At 43.7% G+C, this 22,503-nt stretch overlaps 1 protein-coding gene across 2 annotated transcripts in view; it reads right to left on the bottom strand.

Annotated features, from left to right (window-relative positions):
* Window positions 1–291: 291 nt before the first annotated feature.
* The window catches only part of EEPD1 (endonuclease/exonuclease/phosphatase family domain containing 1), a 223,600-nt gene continuing 201,388 nt past the window's right edge, over window positions 292–22,503 (bottom strand). For both annotated transcript variants that reach the window (XM_033930203.1, XM_033930202.1), the window contains 4 exons: window positions 9,292–9,426; window positions 6,339–6,468; window positions 3,114–3,308; window positions 292–1,821 (listed from right to left, as the gene is read on the bottom strand). In XM_033930203.1, the coding sequence (XP_033786094.1) occupies window positions 1,622–1,821; window positions 3,114–3,308; window positions 6,339–6,468; window positions 9,292–9,426 (660 nt within the window). In that variant the 3' untranslated portion in view covers window positions 292–1,621. The remainder of the gene's footprint in view (window positions 1,822–3,113; window positions 3,309–6,338; window positions 6,469–9,291; window positions 9,427–22,503) is intronic.

Here is a 22,503-nt window from a genome sequence, read left to right as displayed (position 1 = left end):
GCAAATGAGCTTCTCCCCTGTATGGATTTGTTTACTGTATGGAGTAATGCATGAAAGCTCAGACACAAATATGAAGTTCCACAATGAGCTGTTAGATGATATTGCTTAGAATAAAAAACAGTTATAACTTGGTTGTGCTCATCTTGCATATGCTTATTTTGTGCAAACAAAACCTGTTTCAAGACCTTTAATGAACCCCTTTCATTTCTGGGGTGTAGAAAAAGATCCTTCATACTGGAAAAATAAAGTTGAGGGCCAAATGTGGTCCAAAAAGCATGCATCTTAAACCACTTGTTTTCTGTATAAAAAGCAGTGGGGGGTTTTTTTTGTTTTTTTTTTTAAATGCAATTTGAATTACCTTGTGGTATCAAAAAGAATTCACAAGGTGGTAGCACATGGTAATATTTAGTATAGCATTTACATCAGGACAGTTTTACTATGATTAGCCTACAAGTGTATACTGTGCTTTAAATGGCAATGGTTAACCCCCCCCCCCCCCACTCCATTACATGGAAAAGCTATGCTGAAGATTTTTCCACAATTTTGCTGGAGATCTACTGTGTTTCCTGCAAGCATCATATGGAATTCTAGTAAAATGCACATTGCATGTCAGCAGGACTGACATTCTGGCACCCGTAGTAGAGAAACCCCCCCAAAAATCAAAAACTCACTGTGGAGTAACGATGTTCATGAAATGGACTTCATTGAAGTTTTGAAAGTTCCAAAAGTCAACGTGACAATCCACATAAAAACCTTAAGGACCAATTATCTTGTTTTTATGTGGATTGTCATGTTGACTTTTGGAACTTTCAAAACTTCAATAAAGTCTATTTCAGGGATATCGTCACTCCACAGTGGGTTTTTTGGGTTCCTCTTTGATTTTCGTCTCTCTGGATCTCCCAGGGTCAATTCTTTTGTTTTGGTTACACCAGTAGTAGAAAAACTGGAGGGCCTATTCAGGTCATAGCTTTACCACTGTTGCATAATTCCTGCAAATTCGTTAATTGATAGACAATTTTATTACTGCAAAAACCCTTCCTGTCTCCCTTCTGCACAATGTAGGCTCACTGTGATCTTGGAGAAGATTACTGTAGTGTACTGAAAAAAATTCAGGATAAACCAACACCAACTTTAGAAAAACAGCAGAATCACAATAAACAATTTTTATACAATTTACAACTGCCCATTTGTTGGAAATAAATGTTATTCAATGTCAGTACTGGCAAGTATTTTTGCTCTGTTAATGCCAGCAGCATTAATGGCTCAATTTTATTGGCTCTCCTGCGGGAAAACATTTTATTAAAATAGTTTATAATAGAGGTTTGAAAGTGCATTTTTCTTCCCAAATTCTGATATGCCTGTCAAGGAAATATCCAAACACACACACACACACACACACGTGTCCATAGTGTCTCCTTTTCAGCGACTTCTAAACTGAAAAACAAAAGAGGGTATGGAAATCCAATTCCCAAGTCAAAGGCAGTTCCGATTCTGGATTCTTAGTAAAGTCTCAAGTATGGAGTGCAAGTGGATGGGCAGGGGAATCGGTATGATGACTAGTCTGTTCGACACCGCACATTCCTTCTCTGTGGAAAAATATAAAATGTTCTGCTCATCCACATCATCGTTCATGCTTTGTGTTTGATTCATTACGTTCAACAGTCACCCTGCTCCCGTTGCGGGTCACCTCCTTCTTGCTCCAGTCCTTTTCCAAGTAAAATTCAGCTAACACAGGGCAGTGTTCTGAAGCCACCCCACCCCAGGACCAGTTGTCTGGGATCCAAGGGTTTGTGAGGCCTTCTCTCACAACAGCCCAGTGACCTGCGACAAGGAAAAAGAAGAAATGCTGTGAGAAGACTTCCAGAGAGGAAGGAAACTCCATTGGAAAATATTTTACCTGTAAGGAAACTGCTGGAGGATTAAGTGACTTGCCCAGGGTCACAAGGAGCAGCCCTGGGATTTGATCTCACAACCTCAGGGTGCAGAGGTAGCAGCTCTACCAGTGAGCCACAGAGTTAAATGCTTGAATACCTGAATGTAAACCACTTAGACCAGTGGTCTCAAACTCAAACCCTTTGCAGGGCCACATTTTGGATTTGTAGGTACTTGAAGGGCCAAAAAAAATAAAATAGTTAATGTCTTATTAAAGAAATTACAATTTTGCATGAGGTAAAACTCTTTATAATTTATAAATCTTTCCTTTTGGCTAAGTCTTAATAATAATAATATTATAATTTATAGCTAAAAAGACATATGATCAAGAAACTGTTTTATTTTACTTTTGTGATTATGATAAACATACTGAGGGGGCCTCAAAATAGTACCTGGCGGGCCGCCAGTTTGAGACCACTGACTTAGACTATAAGTGGTATATAAAGGCTTAAAATAAATAAATAAATAGGTAATATCAGTGTCCTTATTTCTAGTTATTCAGCTTATTTAGCAAAGGCAGTTTAGGGAAAGTTTTATTTAAGTATCTGAAGTCTCAAAGTTGCACAGGCTAGCATTCAAAAGTACTATTTTGCAGTTTCGAAAATGGCCATTTTCTGTACTTGATATTTGGACGCACTGCTGAAAATGTCTAAATTCAGACTTAGACGTCATATTGAAAATGCCCCACCACATCTCTACCACTTGCTGTTTTTATATGATTAAACATCAAGAGGATCCCCTGAGCTCCCTTTAGTGCATGCCCTGATAATATTCTGTTTTCCCAGAGGCTTTGAAGATGTAAACTAAAGAATGGCACAGAAATTTGTCCCCATAGGAACTCAATTTCCCCATCCCATCCCCATGAGTTTTTTCCTGTCCCTGTCCCATTCTTGTAAGCTCTGTCTTAACCGTACAAGCTTTGAACACTTATGATTTTAAAGCGTTTGAGGCTTGTACAGATGAGGACGGAGCTTGCAAGAATGAGGCAGGGACAGGAAAGAACTCATGGGGACGGGATGGGAAAATGAGATCCTGCAGGGATGAGGAAAAATTTGTCCCCGTGTCATTCTCTAATGTAAACACAGATGATGGCGGGAAAGGATCGCTTGGCCCACCTAGTCTGTCCATTAACATCTATCTACCACCCTCTTTTAGGAACCTGACTAACAAAAGAAGGTTACCTGTAAAAGCTTTCTTTAGGCTTCGATTAATCCAGATGTTGTCCAGCGACTTGGAACCCTGTGGATTCTTTGTGCTGATGTTTGTAAATGTATTGGCAGGGACCAGGTGATAACATTTTTCTTTTCTCAAAATGTCAAAATCACTGCCATCTGGTGAGCGACTAAAACTTCCCAATATGATTATGTCCTTTTCCACTAAAAAAGCAAGACACAATGGATTAAAAGAAGTCCTGTAATTAGAAACATAATGACAATGTCTTGTGTACAGTATTCTACTTGCTGTCTTTTAACATCTATGCACAAATTTGGTGAAAAATCTCTTAAGTATGTATTTTTTGAGGACTTAGACAAGGATCCATAAATGTTAAAAATGTATTCATTTGGTGCCACAGAATGTGCGCTATTTCTTAATTATCTGGGATGGAGTTGTAAAAAGTGCAATTCCAAATAAATAGCCAGCAGTAAACGAAGTTACATTATATTACATTACATTACAGATTTCTATTCCGCCATTACCTTTCGGTTCAAAGCGGATTACAAAAAGAGTTATGGAAGAAGGTTTCCAAGAGAGGGAAAAGTAGGATCTGGGTTAGGGAGGGGATGGTAAGAGGGGGGTTAAGCTTTATCATGGTATTAAGCTTTATTAAGGGATTTCTTGAAGAGTATAGTTTTTATTTCCTTTCTGAACATCTTGTAGTCTGGGGTTGTTGTCAATAGGTTGGAGACTTGGTTGTCTATCTTCGCTGCCTGAGTGGCCAGTAGTCCGTTGTATAGTTAGAGTGAAAAGTATATTGGGAATGCCAAGCCAATGGTGCAATGATACTGATTTATGGGGAGGCCTACACATCTATTTCTTTTGTTTGCTAGGGTGACAAATTTATGGAGCAATGAATATCTTAGATTGTATTGGGAAAATGGGGCACAGGGTTGTATTTATGTTTTTAATGTGTGATTGTAAATCACTTTGAGGTGGGTGATTGACAAAATAAATACCTAGGTAAGCATGTAACAGAAGATAGCCGTGGTGTTAGCAGAAGCTCCTGGCAGGCTCTTATGGATCTGTGTTTCACTCACTGACTTATGATAAGGAAACCAGGTGCCTCCAATTAGAGAATGACACAGGGACTAATTTTTCCCCATCCTCGTGGGAGCTCATTTTCCCATCCCGTCCCCGTGAGTTCTTTTCTTGTCCCGGCCCCACCCCTGCAAGCTCCATCCTCATCTGCACAAGCCTCAAACACTTTAAAATCATAAGTGTTTGAAGCTTTTGCGGTTAAGGCAGAGCTTATAGGAATGGAACAGCGACAAAACTCGCGGAAACAGCCCGGGGAAATTGAGTTCCTGCGGGGACAAGGAAAAATTTATCCCAATACCTCCAATAGCTCAGATGGAGCACTGAAAGACTCCATCTCAGAGCTGTCATTTCTTCTAGCACTGGACCAGAAAGTTTCTGTTTGCTTGTCATAAACAGTAATAAGAGAGGGGAAAGGTCCATATTCACTCTCTAAAAATTTGAACTGTATTACAAGAAAGCTTGGAACAACTACACAGGATCTCTAAAGGAGAGGGAGAGATAGTAGATGATATATATGGGAAGACCAGATAGGCCATTTGGTTTTATCTGCCTTCATTTTTCTATTTTACTCTGTGGAAAATGTAAATGATTTCTCTCTAGCGCTCTGATGAAATAAACCATTAAAGAACTTATCTACTTGAAGGTTCCGACGTGATGAATCATGTTTCGACCCTGCGTCATGGAACCTCACAACACCTTAGTGTGCTGTGTTTAAAAGAAACTACGGGCCAGATTCACCAACCTGCCCGATCAGGCCTGATCTGGGCAGGTCCGACAAATTCTGCAAAGTAAAATATGCATATGTGGGCGATCGGAAGAATGCCCCCATCTGCCGGCACGGATCGCTTTTCTGTAGATGGTCTGCGCATGTCCGTCGAGTTGCGATCTTTTTTTTTTTTAATTACTGATCTGGCATACCTGAGAGGCCCCTTCACAATGCGGGACTGCTATGCATCTCTTCGGAAACGTTTGCGTTCCATCCTATAAACTCAATTGATGGATATTTTGAAGTTGGAGCAGCTGCCTGGCCGTGGAAGACCTCACCTCCTCTTGCCCCGATTCTCCTGTTCTCTGCCGCCCTTCTCCACAGTGTAGCCCCACTTTAAAAACCACAGGTTTGCACTGCGGAGAAGGGCGGCAGAGAGCAGGTGAGTCAGGGCAAGAGGAGGTGAGGTCTTCTGTGGCCAGAGTGGAAAAAAAGAAAAATAAACAACTGTTCAATACTGCATTTCTTTTTTTTCCCGGAGTCTTCTTTGGTGGACACGTCCAGTCTGCTCCAAAGGATTTGAAAATCATTTTTGTGCCACTGCTGGTTTAGCACTCAGGCTGGGGAGTTGAACAGGCTTTCATCTCACACCTTCCCAGTGGCGGTGTTAGGAGAGAACACTGCCCCGACTCTCCTGCTCTCTGCCGCCTTCCCCGCAGCACGTGCCCGTGGCTTTAACCCGTGGGTTTAGCAGGGCTGCACTACAGCGTGTTCCCGCTGCAGGGAAAGGCGGCAGAGATCCCAGTGACGGGGTGGCAGAGATCATCGGGACGGCAGAGACCAGAGTTGGGGCGGCAGAGAGCAGGGGGAACCTCGAGCAAGAGGTTTTTGGTTTTTTTTTAAAAAGATCCTTCATAAACATTCATTTTCCATTTGCAGAAAATTCTACATGTCAGCTGCGCAAGAGCTGTATTGTAGAGGTTTCCTTTCATATCAGTTTGGATTTCAGGGCAGCATGGAGCAGGAGAGTTGGTAGGGACGTGAGTGACTGGTCCTCAGCAGTCACTTGGTTCCAGATCGGCCAGCCCAGTCGGTGTGCCTGAAAAATGTTGGTGAATTGCTGCCTTGCTAGATTTGCATGCCATTTCCCTCATTTGCATGCATGGATCGGATCGGGTGCGGCCAGGCTAGTGAATCGGGTCGGGGTTGTAAAGGGGTCACAAACTGATCGGTACACGATCGGTTTGCTTAGTGAATCTAGCCCTATGTCATAGTGTTGAAAGGTCTTCACAAAGGCTCTCAAAAAATGCTCCAGGTCTCCAAGTTTCTGAGCATACTTTTTATTTTGATGAATATTGCTTTGAACTTGTTCACATTTAATTACTTTGAATAGCAATAGCTGGGAGGCATACCTACATGTTTTTTGCTCAAAATAGTTACATACCTTTCAGTGTTTCTTGAAGTGTCTGTGCAAATGCTGCTAATTTGTGGTTATCACTGGCGTTCTTCCCTGCATTTCCCCCCACTGCTGCTGACAGGTGAACATTCACCAGGGTTAAGTCATTTTCTCCTATCTAACATGGAGGACAACAGAATAAAACTAGAATTAGGATGATCACTCAGTTAGAAGCATTCCTTCCTACATATGATGTGCATTGCTTTGCCTCAAACATGCATCATTTTGTCCTTTCACAATATTACACCACATGTTTTGAGTTGGATTCTTCTAAAATCCCAATATGACTCAATAGTTACAGGGAAAAATATAGACAGATATTTGCTTTTGCTACAACTGTCAATCCTATGGTTTGCCCAATGGCTAACGAGGGTTCTTTAAAATGTTTCAGAATTTTCATATTTTTGTGGGAAATGGTTGGGGCGGGAGAAGTAATAAGAGGGTATATTAGTAGGATGCTGGGGAAAAATGTATTGCAAAACAGGGTGATTATGTGGATAAGTGATGTAATTTACTTTTGAGATATTTAAAAAAATAGTGTTTAAAAGAAATAAAAGTGCAGAAGCTTTTTGAAGATCTCTCGTATGTGTGTGTATATATACACACACACGGATTCTATATAGGCACCCAAACCTGGGCGTAGAGTCCAGATGTGCACATTAACTAATCAATTGGATGCTAACAATCAATTAGATGTTAATTGACATTAATGTGGATTTATACAAACATCTGCTTGTGCGCTGTTCTACAACGTTCCACACCCAAAGTGTCTTGTACACACCCCAAAAGGGTCATGGGTATTCCAAATAATTTAGACACGGTGTTGGAAAATGCCCAACTGGCATGTCAGGATTTACACCAGTTTCAGCTGTCGTAAGTTTTCACAGGAATCCACTCGAAGCACTGTTTCACAAAAGGCACTCAGCCCCGGAATAAGAGAAGGATAAGGAAAAAAAAGTGGGGGTGAATGCTCTTTACAGAATAGTGTTTAGTACAGATTTTTCCCTGTGCCTAAATTTGAGTGCCATTTACTGAATCTGGCCCACACTTTGGAATCCAGGAGGGGGACCTGCTGTGTCAGAAGTCAAGAACAACGAAAACGCATTCCAATGCTGATGAGAATCTAGGACAAAATCTAAATGCAGGTGATACAAAACTAAGGGACTGGAAGTCAGACATAAATACCAGAGATTGACAAAGGGACAAATTTTTTCCCATTCCCACAGGAAGTAATTTTCTCGTCCCGGTGAGTTCTTTTCTCGTCCCTGCTCCATTCTGACAAGCTCTGTCCTCATCTGCACAAGCCTCAAACTTGCAGCCTGCCAGGTACTATTTTGAGGCCCTTGGTATTATAAAGAATGATTCTTTATGGAAAACTTGTGCCTTAAGTGTCTAGCAGTCACTTTCTGGAACGTTGCCCACCTCACTACTGTAACCTCACGCAAGGTCTTTCCTGCGTCTGTACGCAATTGTCCTCTCCACTCCACCTCACAATTGCGTACAGACGCAGGAAAGACCTTGCGTGAGGTTACAGCAGTGAGGTGGGCAATGTTCCAGAACGTAAGGTAACCATTGGAGGCAGTGCAGCTTGTGCATGTGTCCGGTGCTGGAGGTGAGAACTGAAGGACACTTAAAGTACAAGTTTTCCATAAAGAATCATTCTTTATAATACCGAGGGCCTTAAAATAGTTGTTCCAAAATCTTGTCTCTTGCAGTTGATACTTTGATAGTTTTTCACTTTCTGCATGTTGGTTGCACTGCTTTCAGCTGTGTATAGCTGAAATTATCAGAAGCAATTAAGGAAAGATTTATAAAACCAGAGTTTATAAATATTTCCTTAATTGCTTTTGATAATTTCAGATAATCCACATTTTGGATTTGTAGGTACTTACCTCATGCAAAGTTGTCATTTCTTTAATAAGGCATTAACTATTTTTTCTGCAACCCTCCAAGTACCTACAAATCCAAAATGTGGCCCTGCAAAGGGTTTGAGTTTGAGACTGCTGCTTTAAAATCATAAATGTTCAAGGCTTGTGTGATTAAGGTAGAGCTTACAGGAATAGAGCAGGAACAAAGGCAGCCACAAAACTTGCGAGAACGGGGAAATTGAGTTCCTGCGGAGAATGGGAAAAATTTGTCCCCATGTCATTCTCTACTCGTGTCTAGAGAATGACAAGGGGACAAATTTTTCTCTGTCCCCGCAGGAGCTCAATTTCCCCATCCCATCCCCACGGGTTTTGTCACTGTTCCTGTCCCTGCCCCATTCCTGTAAGCTCTGTCCTCATCTGCACAAGCCTCAAACACTTTAAAATTTTCAAGTTTTCAAGTTTATTAGGATTTTATATACCGCCTATCAAGGTTATCTAAGCGGTTTTTACAATCAGGTACTCAATCATTTTCCCTATCTGTCCCGGTGGGCTCACAATCTATCTAACGTACCTGGGGATATGGAGGATTAAGTGACTTGCCCAGGGTCACAAGGAGCAGCGCGGGGTTTGAACCCACAATCCCAGGGTGCTGAGGCTGTAGATCCAACCACTGCGCCACACACTCCTCCTAATCAAAAGTGTTCGAGGATTGTGTGGTTAGGGCTGAGCTTACAGGAATGGGGCAGGGGCAGGGGCGGGGACAGGAACAGTGACAAAACCCGCGGGGATGGGACGGGGAAATTGAGCTCCTGCGGGGACGGAGAAAAATTTGTCCCCGTGTCATTCTCTAATAAATACCTTGGTCAGATCCTAAATGTACAGAAATACTTTTAATTTTTTGTAATGCTTTTCAGAGATGATGGATTTTCATTACTGATCAGCTATCCATATCTGAATGATTCCGTCAACTTGTTAACGAAGGAGGGCATAATATTCATATGTAGCAAATGAAACGTCTGGCCTTGATAGTACAGCTGTTTCTTGGTGGTACTCAATAGCCTGCAGTGGCTTACCTTGAAATGTGCAAGGTAAGACTGTGGATAGGTATGTTTCCCGTTGCCATTGCTCTGTAGATTCTCCTGCAAGACTGTGTCCTTCAGCTCTATGCCAGCAGTGGTATCCCACAAATAGCCAGCATATTCTACACCCTAGAATTTAATTAAAAAAAAAGAACCCCACCAAAACATCATTATTCCAGAAAGGTAATAAGAATCATCAAATCATAGGTAAACTACAACCTGTTTTTAGCTTTGCTTTTCAGGCTGCTTCTGGAGTACACAAAAGGAATTAGGCACAGCAATATAGCAGACTGTGTTACAGGACCACCATTCCTGGTTGTGGTAACATATCACTGCAGCAAAACCAACACACAATATTACAACTTTAAGTAGTATTGTCATAAATGTGAATACTGCGCCGTCATCTACATAAGAAATAATCTTCCCAAGGCTACTGGGGTAGGGAGTCTATCATACAGTATTCAGAAAGAGCATGTGAATCCCCTAGGATGGTCTGTTATTTTAGCATTTCAGCACAATTTATACTCAAAACATGATTAGATCCTAATCCAAATCTTGAGAGAAAAAGATATCCTCATTGAATAAATAACTTAGACAAGGGGATATATTTTAAATTATTATTCAACAAAACTATTAACACTTAAGAGGTAATTCTATAACTTGACACCTCAATTTAGGTGTCACAATGGGGTGCACTCGGCACCAATTTTATAACAATTTCAGTACGTGCATAAAGGCATTACAGAATACAGTAGAGCAAGGGTGCTCAATGTCAGTCTTCAAGGGCCACAACCCAGTTGGGTTTTCAGGATTTCCCCAATGCTTTTACTGTATGCAAATAAGTCTTATGTATCTTCATTAGGTGAATCCTGAAAACCTGACAGGTTTGCGGCCCTCTAGGACCAACTGTGAGCATCCCTGCAGCAGAGTCTTGATTATCTGATGTAAATGGGTTCGACAGGCTGTTGGATAGTTGAAAAATCAGATAATATAGAAAAAGTGGATGAGGGATAAAACAGAAGTATATTGAATGCATGTTTCAAAAGAGGAAGCAGTAAAAGAGTTTAAAAATCAATGTGCCCAAGAACCTTATCTAGCAGAATTGCTTTTTTATTAAACATGATGCCAGGAAAGAGAAACCCACATGCATCTCATTGACAATGCTGGGATGTCACCAAGGTATTTTGCATAATACAGAATGTTGGAGAAGCAGAGGTCAGATAAGTGACAATCTATTGTACTAGCGTAAAGCTGTGTTGGCACACTGCATGGTAGGCACGCCCACTTATGGCAGGTCAAACATGGCTCATATAAGTTGGCTGGTCTAAGCGTGCCATGCTACACATGAAGCTAGCAGTATAGATTGTGGACATATCCCTTCCTTGTAGTAATATGCTATGTGAGTCTGGCATGTACTTTATAGAATAGTGCCTAGCACTTACGAGGGGTGCTGAAAAAATTCTCAGCCCAGTCAAGAAGGGATTGACGTGGAGCCATGAAACTTAAAAGTTATTCCACATATTCACCCCTAAAGATCAACTCACTTGGCACATCATGTCTGAAGTTTCTGTAAAAAAATACTATGATATCGTTGTTGAAGTATTTTCGGATTTGCCTTAGGTTGCGCATGGTTGCGAATGCCTTCTGGATCATTTTATTGATTTGAAGTTGCATGGTGTAGCCTTTGTCTATCATTATTCCCAGCCATTTTAAGTTGGGTTGCATGGGGTATGTGATAGAGTCTATTTCTAGATTTGTTATGGTTGAGGTTTTGTTTTTTTCTAGAAGTAAGAAATTGGTTTTGTCTTGATTCCGATTTAATTTGTGGTCTCTCATCCATTTTGACACTGTTTCTAGTGCAATGTGTAGTTTGTTCGTTGTGCTGGGATTGGTTTGACCGAAAGGCAGGAGGATGCTGATGTCATCTGCATAGCTGTATGAAATTATGTCTATTTCGTCTAAGCATGTGTCAAGTATGGCTAAGTAAAGGTTGAAGAGTGTTGGAGATAGTGAGGAACCTTGGGGGACTCTCCAGGGGTTGTTCCAGGATTCCGACTGTTCCTTGTTTGCTTTAACTCTGTATTTTCTTGAGCGGAGGAATCCTTCATACCAATTGTAGACTTTGCCTGCGATTCCTATTGCTTCCAGTGTCTGTAGTAGGATGTTGTGATCTACAAGGTCAAATGCCGCTGTGAGATCGAATTGTATGAGTAGCATTTTTTTGCCTTTACTTAGGTGTTGTTTGGCTGTGTCTAAGAGGGAGACTAGTAGTGTTTCTGTGCTGTAGTTGCCTCTGAAGCCTGATTGTGAGGGGTGGAGTGTGTTGTGGTTTTCTAAGTATTTGGTGATAAGTTTTGCTATGAGGCTTTCCATTAGCTTGATGTAAAGCAGTATGGAGGTTATAGGTCTGTAATTGGATGGCTGATTTGTAGCTCCCTTTAGGTCTTTCAGGATACTATTCAAAAAATTCATCCAGATGATTTAACCCCCCTCTTCCCCCATGTTTTCCTCCCCTCTTCCTCTCCCAACCTGTAATATTCCACTTCCACTCAACAATGTAACCAGTATCCACTCTGCATCCTTCTCGTATACTTCCAGCTCCCTCTGGCGTTACCCTTATTGTCCCACTTTGTAACCTCTCCTCAAAATTGAATTAGCCACCAATGCCTTTAATTGTAATCTTCCTGGAAATGTCCAGTTATCTTTTTGATGTAATCCGCTTAGAACTGTAAGGTACAGACGGAATAGAAGTCAGTAATGTAATGTAATGTAATTATGATGATTTCGGATAGGTCTTGTGGAAATTGGCCCCCTGTTAGCATGTAACTGATCCACCGCATGAGGTGGGTGCAGAATTTAGTGATGGCTGCTTTTAACAGACATGGGGGGGTAGTGGTTGAGGTCGCAGGCTACATGATTGTATTTGTTGTAGAGTCTTTCTAGGTCAAGCCATTGTAAGTTTGGGAAGTCTGACCAGTTTCTGTCTGCTGAGTATGCATCTTTTTCTATGGGTGGTAGTGAGATTGCATCGAAATGGCTTGGGGTCCTGGTGAAAGTGTTTCTGGCTGTTGAGATTTTGTTTCTGAAGAATTCAGCCAGTTTGTTTGCTGTTGGGGGAGGGGCAGTTTTGGTGGCTAGGTAGGGTTTGGTGTCTGAGTTCCTTTTGTAGTTTGAAAAGTTTTTTGGTGTCTTGGATTTCTGTGCCTATTTGACTGGTGTAGTATGATTTTCTTTTTTCTTTTAGCTTTTGTTTGTATTGCTTGTTCAGTATTCTACAGGTTGTTTTTGTGTGTTCTTGGTTGTCTTGTCTCCATTCTTTTTCAAGACGTCTGCATTGTCGTTTGAGTTGTAGTAGTTCGTTGGAATTATGGTCACAATGGATCATCCTGTCCTTTTATTTTGATCATTTGTTATCCTTTTAGCTTTTATTATTATTACATTGTCTCGATATATTTTTAATATTATGTTTTATGTTATATTTGTACCCGATAGGACCCCTGATGAAGGTTGTCCGAAACACGGACCGTGTTGGGTCCCTTGTTTGGTAAAAAGGTTTTAATATATAATTTTGTTGTCACAATAAATTTTGCCTACTTCGTTGTACACATCTGCAGTTTTTGTTTTGTTTGTTCCTGATTGGTTTTCCTACTGCAGACAAGGTTGGACCCCTCTTCTTTTTGAGTTCGTTGTCAAACCATTTGTCTGAGTATGCAGATTCTGGTTTTTATTTGATTGTGTCATGTCTTCAAGTATGGCTGTGCTTTGTATGCGTCAGTGGTTTAGGAAAATCCTTGGGGTTGCCATCTTGGATCATGGTGTCTACTTTGTTCCAGAATTTAAGTGGGTCGATCTTTTTGTGTGTTTCGTATGTTAAGCTTTGCTTATTTTGTTTGGTTTTGCCCTATGTCCAGTTGATTTTGAAAGTGTACCTTTAGTGGTCTGACCAGAGGGTGCGAGACCTCAGTTAAAGGGCTTCATGGGTCTCAAAAAAAACCTCCAAAATCAGTGCTATCACTCAGTTCCTTAAAGTCTATTGATTAAATTATGTTCTTAGAATGTTCAATGTTTTTGATTCTTCAACATAACCTCAGGGAATAATCCCAGAAGACCAAGATTCCACAAACATGCTGCAAATCTCAGCTGTCACAGCACTACAAAATAATGCCAATGGAAAGGGGCACTTAGCTTTAACATTGGTTCCCATGGAGTTCAACTCTCTGCTGATTCTTTCAAGGAGCAGACTCCTACTGTCCCTTTCCGGATTACCCAACAGGGATTCCGTGTTTCGCCTAAGCCTCATTGTAAAAGGGCAGATCAGGTGAGTGCTAGGTCTCCACGTAATCCTGACTGGCCCTGGGATAGCATGGACCCGGATGAGATGAGCCAGAGTCTGCCTGTAAGGTTAGTACCTGGTAGGAATCCTGTCCCTTTAAGGCTAAGTGCTGTTAGAAGAAAGGGAAAAAAAAACTACCAGAGAAATGCCTAAGTCTGCTTTCCCGCCCTGGCTTAGGGGGTGTGGCTTAGAGCTCCTGAAAAGCCAGCAAAGATTACAGAGACGGGGATGGGGGAGACAGGAACAGGAGAGCTATGAGAGCTGCAGTGTCCAGGAAACTGCAGACCAGGAGGGAAGCTTGGGGCAGGGCAAGAATAATAATAAACTGTATAATAAAAAACTGTCTGAGCACAGACAGTTCAGGAACTCAGCTGAAGTTCAGCGTGAGTCCCCTTCCAGAGATTTCCCTTCTGACTGGGACATGCAAGAGGAAGGAGAATCTCCTCTCTGTACAGGATCAGAGTCTCTCCCACAGCCTGAAGCTATGGAATTTGTATCCTCTCCCCACTGGCACCTCCCTGAGCATCAATAAGTAACTAAATGTTTCCTATAGTTCTCCAAATATAGGAGTTGTGAGGAGAAGATGTTAACTACACAGCTGGGGATGATCCAAAATAAACTTTATTGATCATGACCACTGTCAATGTCGAGTCTGTACAACGAACGCCATGGTCTTGGTCAATAAAGTTTATTTTAGATCATCCCCAGCTGTGTAGTTGACATCTTTTTTTTTTTTTACATTAGTGATTTTTATTCCGCCATTAGCTTGCGGTTCAAGGCAGATTACAGAAGAGGATTTCTGGATATGTCTAGAGATGTTACAGAGTAGAGCAGGTTGCTTCAGATGATTAAAATGTTTCATACGGTGTTAGTTAGTCTTCATGGATTTCTTGAATAGCAGGGTTTTTATTTGGATTGCTCTTCTCGTCGTTGAGGCCCTTTGGCTCTTCTCCTCAGTCCTATAATTATTGATCACTGCCTTTCAAGAACTTTGGCCCATTCTTCCAAGTAGAGCTGCTTCAGCTCTAGGACATTTGAAGACTTCTTGGTGTCACTAGACCACTTCTGCTCTTGTCACAATATTATTTCAATAAGTTTTAGGTCATAACTTTGATACTGCTAGTTGAAAACACGGCATCTCTTCTTCAGTCATTCTGTGTATTTGAATGTTTAAGGTTGTTGTCTTGCTACATGAGCCACTTTCGGCTCAGCTTTGGCTCATGGATGGCCTAATACTTTGGTCCTTTTACTAAACTGTGGCTAGTGTTTGTGTGTGTTTACTGCAAGTTAAACAGGCTTACCATGGAATGTGCGCTGCTGTCCCATGGTAAATTTGCCTATCTGCGTACATACTGTGCACTAAAATAATTTCCCTAATTTTCTCCAAAGGGTGGAGAGTGGGTGTGACAGTGCTAATCAGTTAGTGCTGAGGTATTGCCACAGGCTAATTGATTAGCATGGAGTTAGCATGTGGGCCTTTACTCCCTATAAAAAAGGTGTCAATAAGAGCTCATGGTAAGGGCTATGTGCCAATGGCGAGAGTGGCATGTGGTCATTAATTAGGAAAATGGAAAAGTCAGCTATTTTTTAGCCATGGTACAAGTGGCCTTAGTGCATGGGAAAGCCATGTGTAAGCAGCGAACTAAGTCCACTTTTGCTACAGCTTTAGTAAAAGGATCCCTCTCTTCTCGAGAATTTTACTGATATAAAGCAGAATTCACAACTCTATCAATGATGGCAAGCTTTCCAGGTCTGGGATGCAGCTAAGCAGACTCACAGATCATACCTCCAATGCTAGTTTGACAGGATGAGGTTCTTACTTTGGAAAGCAGTGCTTGGTTTCTGCCAAACAAAACATTTGTTAATTCGGACTGAAAAGTTTAATTTTTGACTCATCTGTCTAAAAAAACAACAACATTACTCCAGAAATCTTGTAGGCCATCCAGTTGCTTCTTTGGCAAACAAGGCAGACAGCTATGTTCTTTTTAGAGATCAATGGGTTCTTTTTAGCTGCCCTTTCATGAAAACTATTCCCATTTTTTCCTGATGGTTCATACCTGAATCCACACATCAGCCAGCACAAAAGAGGCCTGTAGAGTTTTAGAATGGTGAACCTGATGTCGGTGTCAGTTAAAATGGATGGAGTTATATACTAAGAAACAAAATTACTGACCATACACAGAACTTAATGGGAATGAGTCAGTATGGTTTCAGCAAAGGCAAGTTTTGCCTTACCAATTTATTGATTTTTTTTTTTTTTTTTTGCATGTGTGAACAGGTAGATAATTATGAGCTGGCTGATACTTCTGAAAAAACATTTGACACTCTTGAGGAAGTTAAAGATCATAGGCTTAGAAGACAATGGGCTAGATTCACTAAGAGCACAGATCGGATATGTGAGGGATCCGATCTGATCCGTGTCCGGAGAGGGGGGGGGGGGGGGGGCTAATTCATGAATCGCCCTCATGCAGAGGAGTAAGGTTAAGGATTGAAGGCTATATTATTATTCTGGGATACCTAGCAATTAGCCTAATATAGTTGCTACTTTATGATATCTTCTCAGGAAATTTCTTTAGTACAACAATATATATTTTGTTGGGTTACTTTATATATTTTTTCAGTTTTACCAATTATATATCCAAACAACAGAGAAAAATAACAGCTCTGCACACAACGAAATTCCAAAGAAAAAGAGCAGAGTCAGCCTGGTTTTCAAACGAACCACACTTTAATAATAACCGCTGGTTAAAGCGATACAAAATGTCCACTGTCACATCGTATGACTCGACGTGGACCATGTTCTGGCTAAAAAGCCTGCATAAGGAGTCTTTGCATGTGACAAATCAACTAGAAAGTACTGGTAGATGGAATGGTAGATCATAAAAATAAATTTGGATTGAAAAACAGAAGCGCTGAGGTACAACTGCGAAGTCTGATAATGTTAAGTCAATAAAAGACCGACCTTTTCTGCTTCTTATTGCCAACCTGAGTGGAATATCTGCAGCTCTCTTTGCCAGTTTTCCAGCCCTCTAACTTGAACCGGAGAAACACACGCACCTGCATTAGTTTCAGCGTGTGTCAAGTCGGGGAAATTGACTACTTTCGATTCGCAGCAAGTTTTGGCTTTTGGAGCTTTTTGGGTTTCAGAATTTTGGATAAAGGATCTTGTACCTGTACTTTGTGCATCTACACTCCGCTTTTGCTCTCTTATCAAACCGTACAGTGTGATGACCATTATTGCCTAGGTGGGAACACACCCAAATGCTGGAAACACTTCCTCCATTTGTGAGCATCATATCTAGAGTCGCCCGTCACCATTTTTCTGAGCAAAACATTGACAGGTATCCACGATCTCTCTGCTTTTTTCCCGATTCCGCCAATGGGATATTCCAATTCACATCAAGCACGTTGAAATTTCTCAGCAACAGTACCTTAAGTTCTGCATTGGCATACCCATAATCATACTGCTGAACAGCTTAAATTCATGGCATTATACATTGTACATACCGTGCAAGTTTATGCCAAACAAAGGACCCTTTTATTAAGCCGCGTTAGGGGTTTTCATTGCCAGCTGCTGTGGTAAAAGCTTTGACACTCAAAGGAATTCTATGAGTGTCAGAGCTTTTACCGCAGTGGCTGGCGATAAAAAAAACACCCTAACGCACTTGATAAAAGGGGGGCCTAAGAATGTACATCACACTCTGGAGAATCTCATCAGGCTCTTGGAGGAAAATATCACACAGGGACACATATCCAAACAAAATTAAAGAAGAGCAGAACAGAAGAAAAACCTAGTAAGGCCACATTATAGAAAAGAATCAAGATCTACCCACATTTCCCAAATCAAGGGCTCGATGGACCATGTCTAATTCAGGGTTTTTCAACCTTTTTATACCGGCAGAAATAAAATAATTATTTTGTGGACCGGCATCGGCCAGTGGACCGGCGGTTGAAGAACACGGGGCTAAGTCGTGGGCCAGACCCCCCCATCTCTACCCAATCTCCACCCCAGACCCCGCCCCCATAATAGTACTAATTGCACCTTGCACGTCCTGTGCCTCACGTTGCAACATCAGAGAGAAGGCTTCCGGTTCAGGTGCAGGATGACCGTAGGAGCCACTGCCCTTGGCTTTGTGCACTGAATCAGTGAGGAAGAGGGAGCAGGCTCGAAGATAACGCCGCATCGATTGTACCGTGGACTGGCGGTTGAAGAACACTGTTTTGAGTCTGATGCACGTGCTGGTCCTGTGGACCGGCAGGAAATTTCTGTGGACCGGCACTGGTCCATGGACCGGTGGTTGAAGAACACTGATCTAATTCACCCTGATATATCTACCGTATTTTCGCGGATATAACGCGCACCATTGTAAAACGCGCACAGGGGTATAGCGCGCAGAAATCACGATGATATGCACAAAAACTTTTCTATACCGCGCTCAGGCATATAACGCGCATGCTGCCCGACTCTCCTTTCGCCCGCCCTGACTTTCCGTGCGCTGTCCCGACTCTCCGTTCACCCCCCCCTGACTTCCGTGCACTGTCCTCCCTTGAAGTCCTGTCCCCCCTTGAAGGTCTGTCCCCATCCTGAAAGCCTGATGCCCCCCCCGACGTCCGATACATCCCCCCCCCCCCGGCAGGACCACTCGCACCCTCACCCCGAAGGACCGCCGACTCCCCAACAATGTCGGGCCAGGAGGGAGCCCAAACCCTCCTGGCCACGGCGACCCCCTAACCCCACCCCGCACTACATTACGGGCAGGAGGGATCCCAGGCCCTCCTGCCCTCGACGCAAACCCCCTCCCCCCAACGACCGCCCCCCCCCCAAGAACCTCCGCCCGTCCCCCAGCCGACCCGCGACCCCCCTGGCCGACCCCCACGACACCCCCACCCGCCTTCCCCGTACCTTTGGGTAGTTGGGCCAGAAGGGAGCCCAAACCCTCCTGGCCACGGCGACCCCCTAACCCCACCCCGCACTACATTACGGGCAGGAGGGATCCCAGGCCCTCCTGCCCTCGACGCAAGCCCCCCTCCCCCCCAGCCGACCCGCGACCCCCCTGGCCGACCCCCACGACCCCCCCCCCCCCCTGCCCCGTACCTTTGGAAGTTGGCCGGACAGACGGGAGCCAAACCCGCCTGTCCGGCAGGCAGCCAACGAAGGAATGAGGCCGGATTGGCCCATCCGTCCTAAAGCTCCGCCTACTGGTGGGGCCTAAGGCGCGTGGGCCAATCAGAATAGGCCCTGGAGCCTTAGGTCCCACCTGGGGGCGCGGCCTGAGGCACATGGGCCAAACCCGACCATGTGTCTCAGGCCGCGCCCCCAGGTGGGACCTAAGGCTCCAGGGCCTATTCTGATTGGCCCACGCGCCTTAGGCCCCACCAGTAGGCGGAGCTTTAGGACGGATGGGCCAATCCGGCCTCATTCCTTCGTTGGCTGCCTGCCGGACAGGCGGGTTTGGCTCCCGTCTGTCCGGCCAACTTCCAAAGGTACGGGGAAGGGGGGTGGGGGGGTCGTGGGGGTCGGCCAGGGGGGTCGCGGGTCGGCTGGGGGGGGGGGGGGTTGGCGTCGAGGGCAGGAGGGCCTGGGATCCCTCCTGCCCGTAATGTAGTGCGGGGTGGGGTTAGGGGGTCGCCGTGGCCAGGAGGGTTTGGGCTCCCTTCTGGCCCTACTACACAAAGGTACGGGGAAGGCGGGTGGGGGTGTCGTGGGGGTCGGCCAGGGGGGTCGCGGGTCGGCTGGGGGACGGGCGGAGGTTCTTGGGGGGGGCGGTCGTTGGGGGGAGGGGGTTTGCGTCGAGGGCAGGAGGGCCTGGGATCCCTCCTGCCCGTAATGTAGTGCGGGGTGGGGTTAGGGGGTCGCCGTGGCCAGGAGGGTTTGGGCTCCCTCCTGGCCCGATATTGTTGGGGAGTCGGCGGTCCTTCGGGGTGAGGGTGCGAGTGGTCCTGCCGGGGGGGGGGTGTATCGGACGTCGGGGAGTCGGCCGGGCAAGAGGGCTTGGGCTCCCTCTTGCTCCGATCGTGGATGCGGGTGGGAGCGCGTGCGAGCGGTCGTTCGGGGTGGGGGTGCGAGCGGTCCTGCTGGGGGGGGTGAATCGGGCGTCGGGCGGGGTGGGAACTATGTTTAAAAATTTTTGTATACCGCGCTCAGGCATATAACGCGCGAGGGGTATGCGCGGTACGTAAAATCACGTATAACGCGCGCGTTATATCCGCGAAAATACGGTAATGTTTTTGTCTTCATACAAAGCTGAACCTACTGCCAACAATTTACTTAATCTAATACCTTAAACTGATTTGTAGCTATTAACAGATTTCTGCATTCTTCCCTTTGGACACAAAGCTATAATTTAATATATCATCACTGTAAGTTTTATTGCTTGTAAGTACATTTTTGCAATTAATTGTTAGAAATTCTTTTCTTGTTCTTCTCCAATTCCTTCAGGGAAGTGCAAGACACAAATAGATCCATGCTTATGTTCTTATGTTCTTATGAAGGGTTTAATTTCTGTAACAGTGTCATAACAGGGACAGGGACTACCAATTTAAAGAATGGCACATGGGGAAGGACTAGTGCTAGAAACTAGGAAAAAGAGACCATAGGGCTGTGGTCGCTAATTTTTAAATGAGGGCCTTTTTAAGTTCAATAGGGCTGAAAGAGAGCCAACAACTATTTTCCTACTTGGGGCCATGATGCCAATAGAGCTTCTCGACATTCATTCCTACAAAAACACCTGGCCTTGATCACACAATGCAGAACCCAGATAAACCCTATGCAAATATAGGACCATAAACTAAGTCCTAATACACACAAATGAAGCCCTAAGATGCCAGGCTCTGCATGCAGTACACCAGAGAAATAGAAACAAATGCATTTGTTTCTGAATAGTGCAAAATATAGACAGCAGATGTAAATTCTTCAACCTGACATATTTCAATCACTGAATTGAAAATAAAATCATTTTTCCTACCTTGTTGTCTGATGATTTTATTTTTCTAATCATCTTTTCCCAGTCTCTAGGTGTACTTCCCTGTTTGTGCTCTTAACTCTGTTTCCTGTATACAAATCTCCATTCCCTTTCCAGGACCCTCTTATCCATTTGCCGTTTTTTTTCTTCTTCACTTTCTGCCCTACATCCATATTTCTTTATGAAATCACTGGGGTAATACTAGTTAGAAACTAGAGGAAGTCAGAAAGTACTAGAGTCCAAACAAATCAAACTGACCTCACATTCAGATTAGTAACCAAACCTGGCAGTTGAAATTCCTTGCACCGGCAGCGTTCTTTTGACGATGTTGTTACATCGCGAACTTAAAACATTCTACCAGTATTGAAAAGGACTTTCAGTATACTTATGATAGGGTCTCCTGAAGAAGAAAGCGAAACGGGGCCACGTAGAGACCCCGAACCTGTCACAAGTTAAGTTATTAAGCTACAGTTTATTCATCATAGAGTGATGTTCGTTTGAAAAGACAAAAAAGAAAAAAGAATTTCCATACAAGTGTTTGAAAGACTGTAACGACCTTTATTTATTTATTTCTTTGTAATCAACCGTGGAGCGTAACCAGCACTAACACAGTTGCAATGACTGGAAAGTAAACTCTGGTTCACCACTAGGGGGGTGTGATCCCCCCTTGAAGAGTTTCACACCTCTGAGCGACTTTAAATTTGGTGGTTACAATCCTATGGTTTGGTTACTAATCTGAATGCGAGGTCAGTTTGATTTGTTTGGACTACATCCATATTTAGCATCAGCTTTCTTCCATTTTTCTGCTTCCTTCTCAAGCTGTCTATTTTTCCATGTCTTTCCCTCCTCTCCATCCATGTGCACCATCTCCTCCCTCTTTCTCCCCTATTCCCATCAATCCTAAACAGCATTTCTTCCATCTCTCTTCACTTCCCCACTCCTCCCATCCCTGTGCACTATCTTCTCCCTCTCTCGCTTCCTCCAGTGTTCTGACATCTCTGTCTTTCCCCTTCCTATGGTCTGGCATCTTTCTTCTCCCCTGTTATGTCTGGCATCTCTCTCTCTCTCTCCCCTTACCTTATCTGGCATCTCTTTCTCTCTCTCCTTCCTTCCCCATTCTCATGGTCTGACATTTCTCCTTCCTTACCCCCTTCCCATGATCTGGTATCATTCCCTTCTCCTTCCCGCAGTTTGGCATCTCTCTCTCCCCTTCTTCTATTACCTCCTATCAGGGTCTAGCACCTCTCTCTCCTACCCTCACCCTCCTCCTTCCCCTTCCAATGGTTAGAAATCTTTCACCTTCCCTTCCTCATTTTCCATGGTCTGGTATCTCTCTCTCTCGCTGTCTGGCATCTTTCCCCTCCTTCCCCTACTGTGGTCTGGCCTCTCTCTCTCCTCCTTCCCTTTCCTGGCATCTCTTGCTCCTTCCATCTCCTTGTCCATCTCCCTCCTTCCCATGGTTTGCTTTCTCTTCTCCTCATAGTCTCTCCCCTCCTTCCCTTCTATTCCTGCTCTGCATACCTCTCTCTCCTTCCCTTCCCCCTCCTGTGATCTGGCATAGCTGTCCTCCCCTTCCCTTTCACTTTTTTCTTCCCACAGAGGTCTGACATCTTCTTACCCTTTCCTCTTCATCTCCACAGTCTAGAATCTCTGGAGGACCCTCTCCCTTCTCCCGGTGGAATCTGGCACTTTTTTTACCCTTTTCTAGTGCTTCATTCTTTGGGCTTCTGGCAAAATGAGTGAAGTAAACACGCTGCCTTCAGCAGCCCCAACTTTCCCTTTGCTACAGCTTCCTACCACGGGGATAGTAAGTTGTAGGACATACTTTAAAGACTTGCATGCACATGTTTATACGTAATACTATACCACTTGATACCAACATATTTGCTCTGATTCATAGGATACGAAGAA

This window comes from Geotrypetes seraphini, chromosome 2 (assembly GCF_902459505.1).
Source record: "Geotrypetes seraphini chromosome 2, aGeoSer1.1, whole genome shotgun sequence".
In the NCBI taxonomy this organism is placed as follows: Eukaryota; Metazoa; Chordata; class Amphibia; order Gymnophiona; family Dermophiidae; genus Geotrypetes; species Geotrypetes seraphini.
The sequence above is the reverse complement of the archived record's forward strand: the minus strand, read 5'-3'. Positions and strand labels throughout refer to the sequence as shown.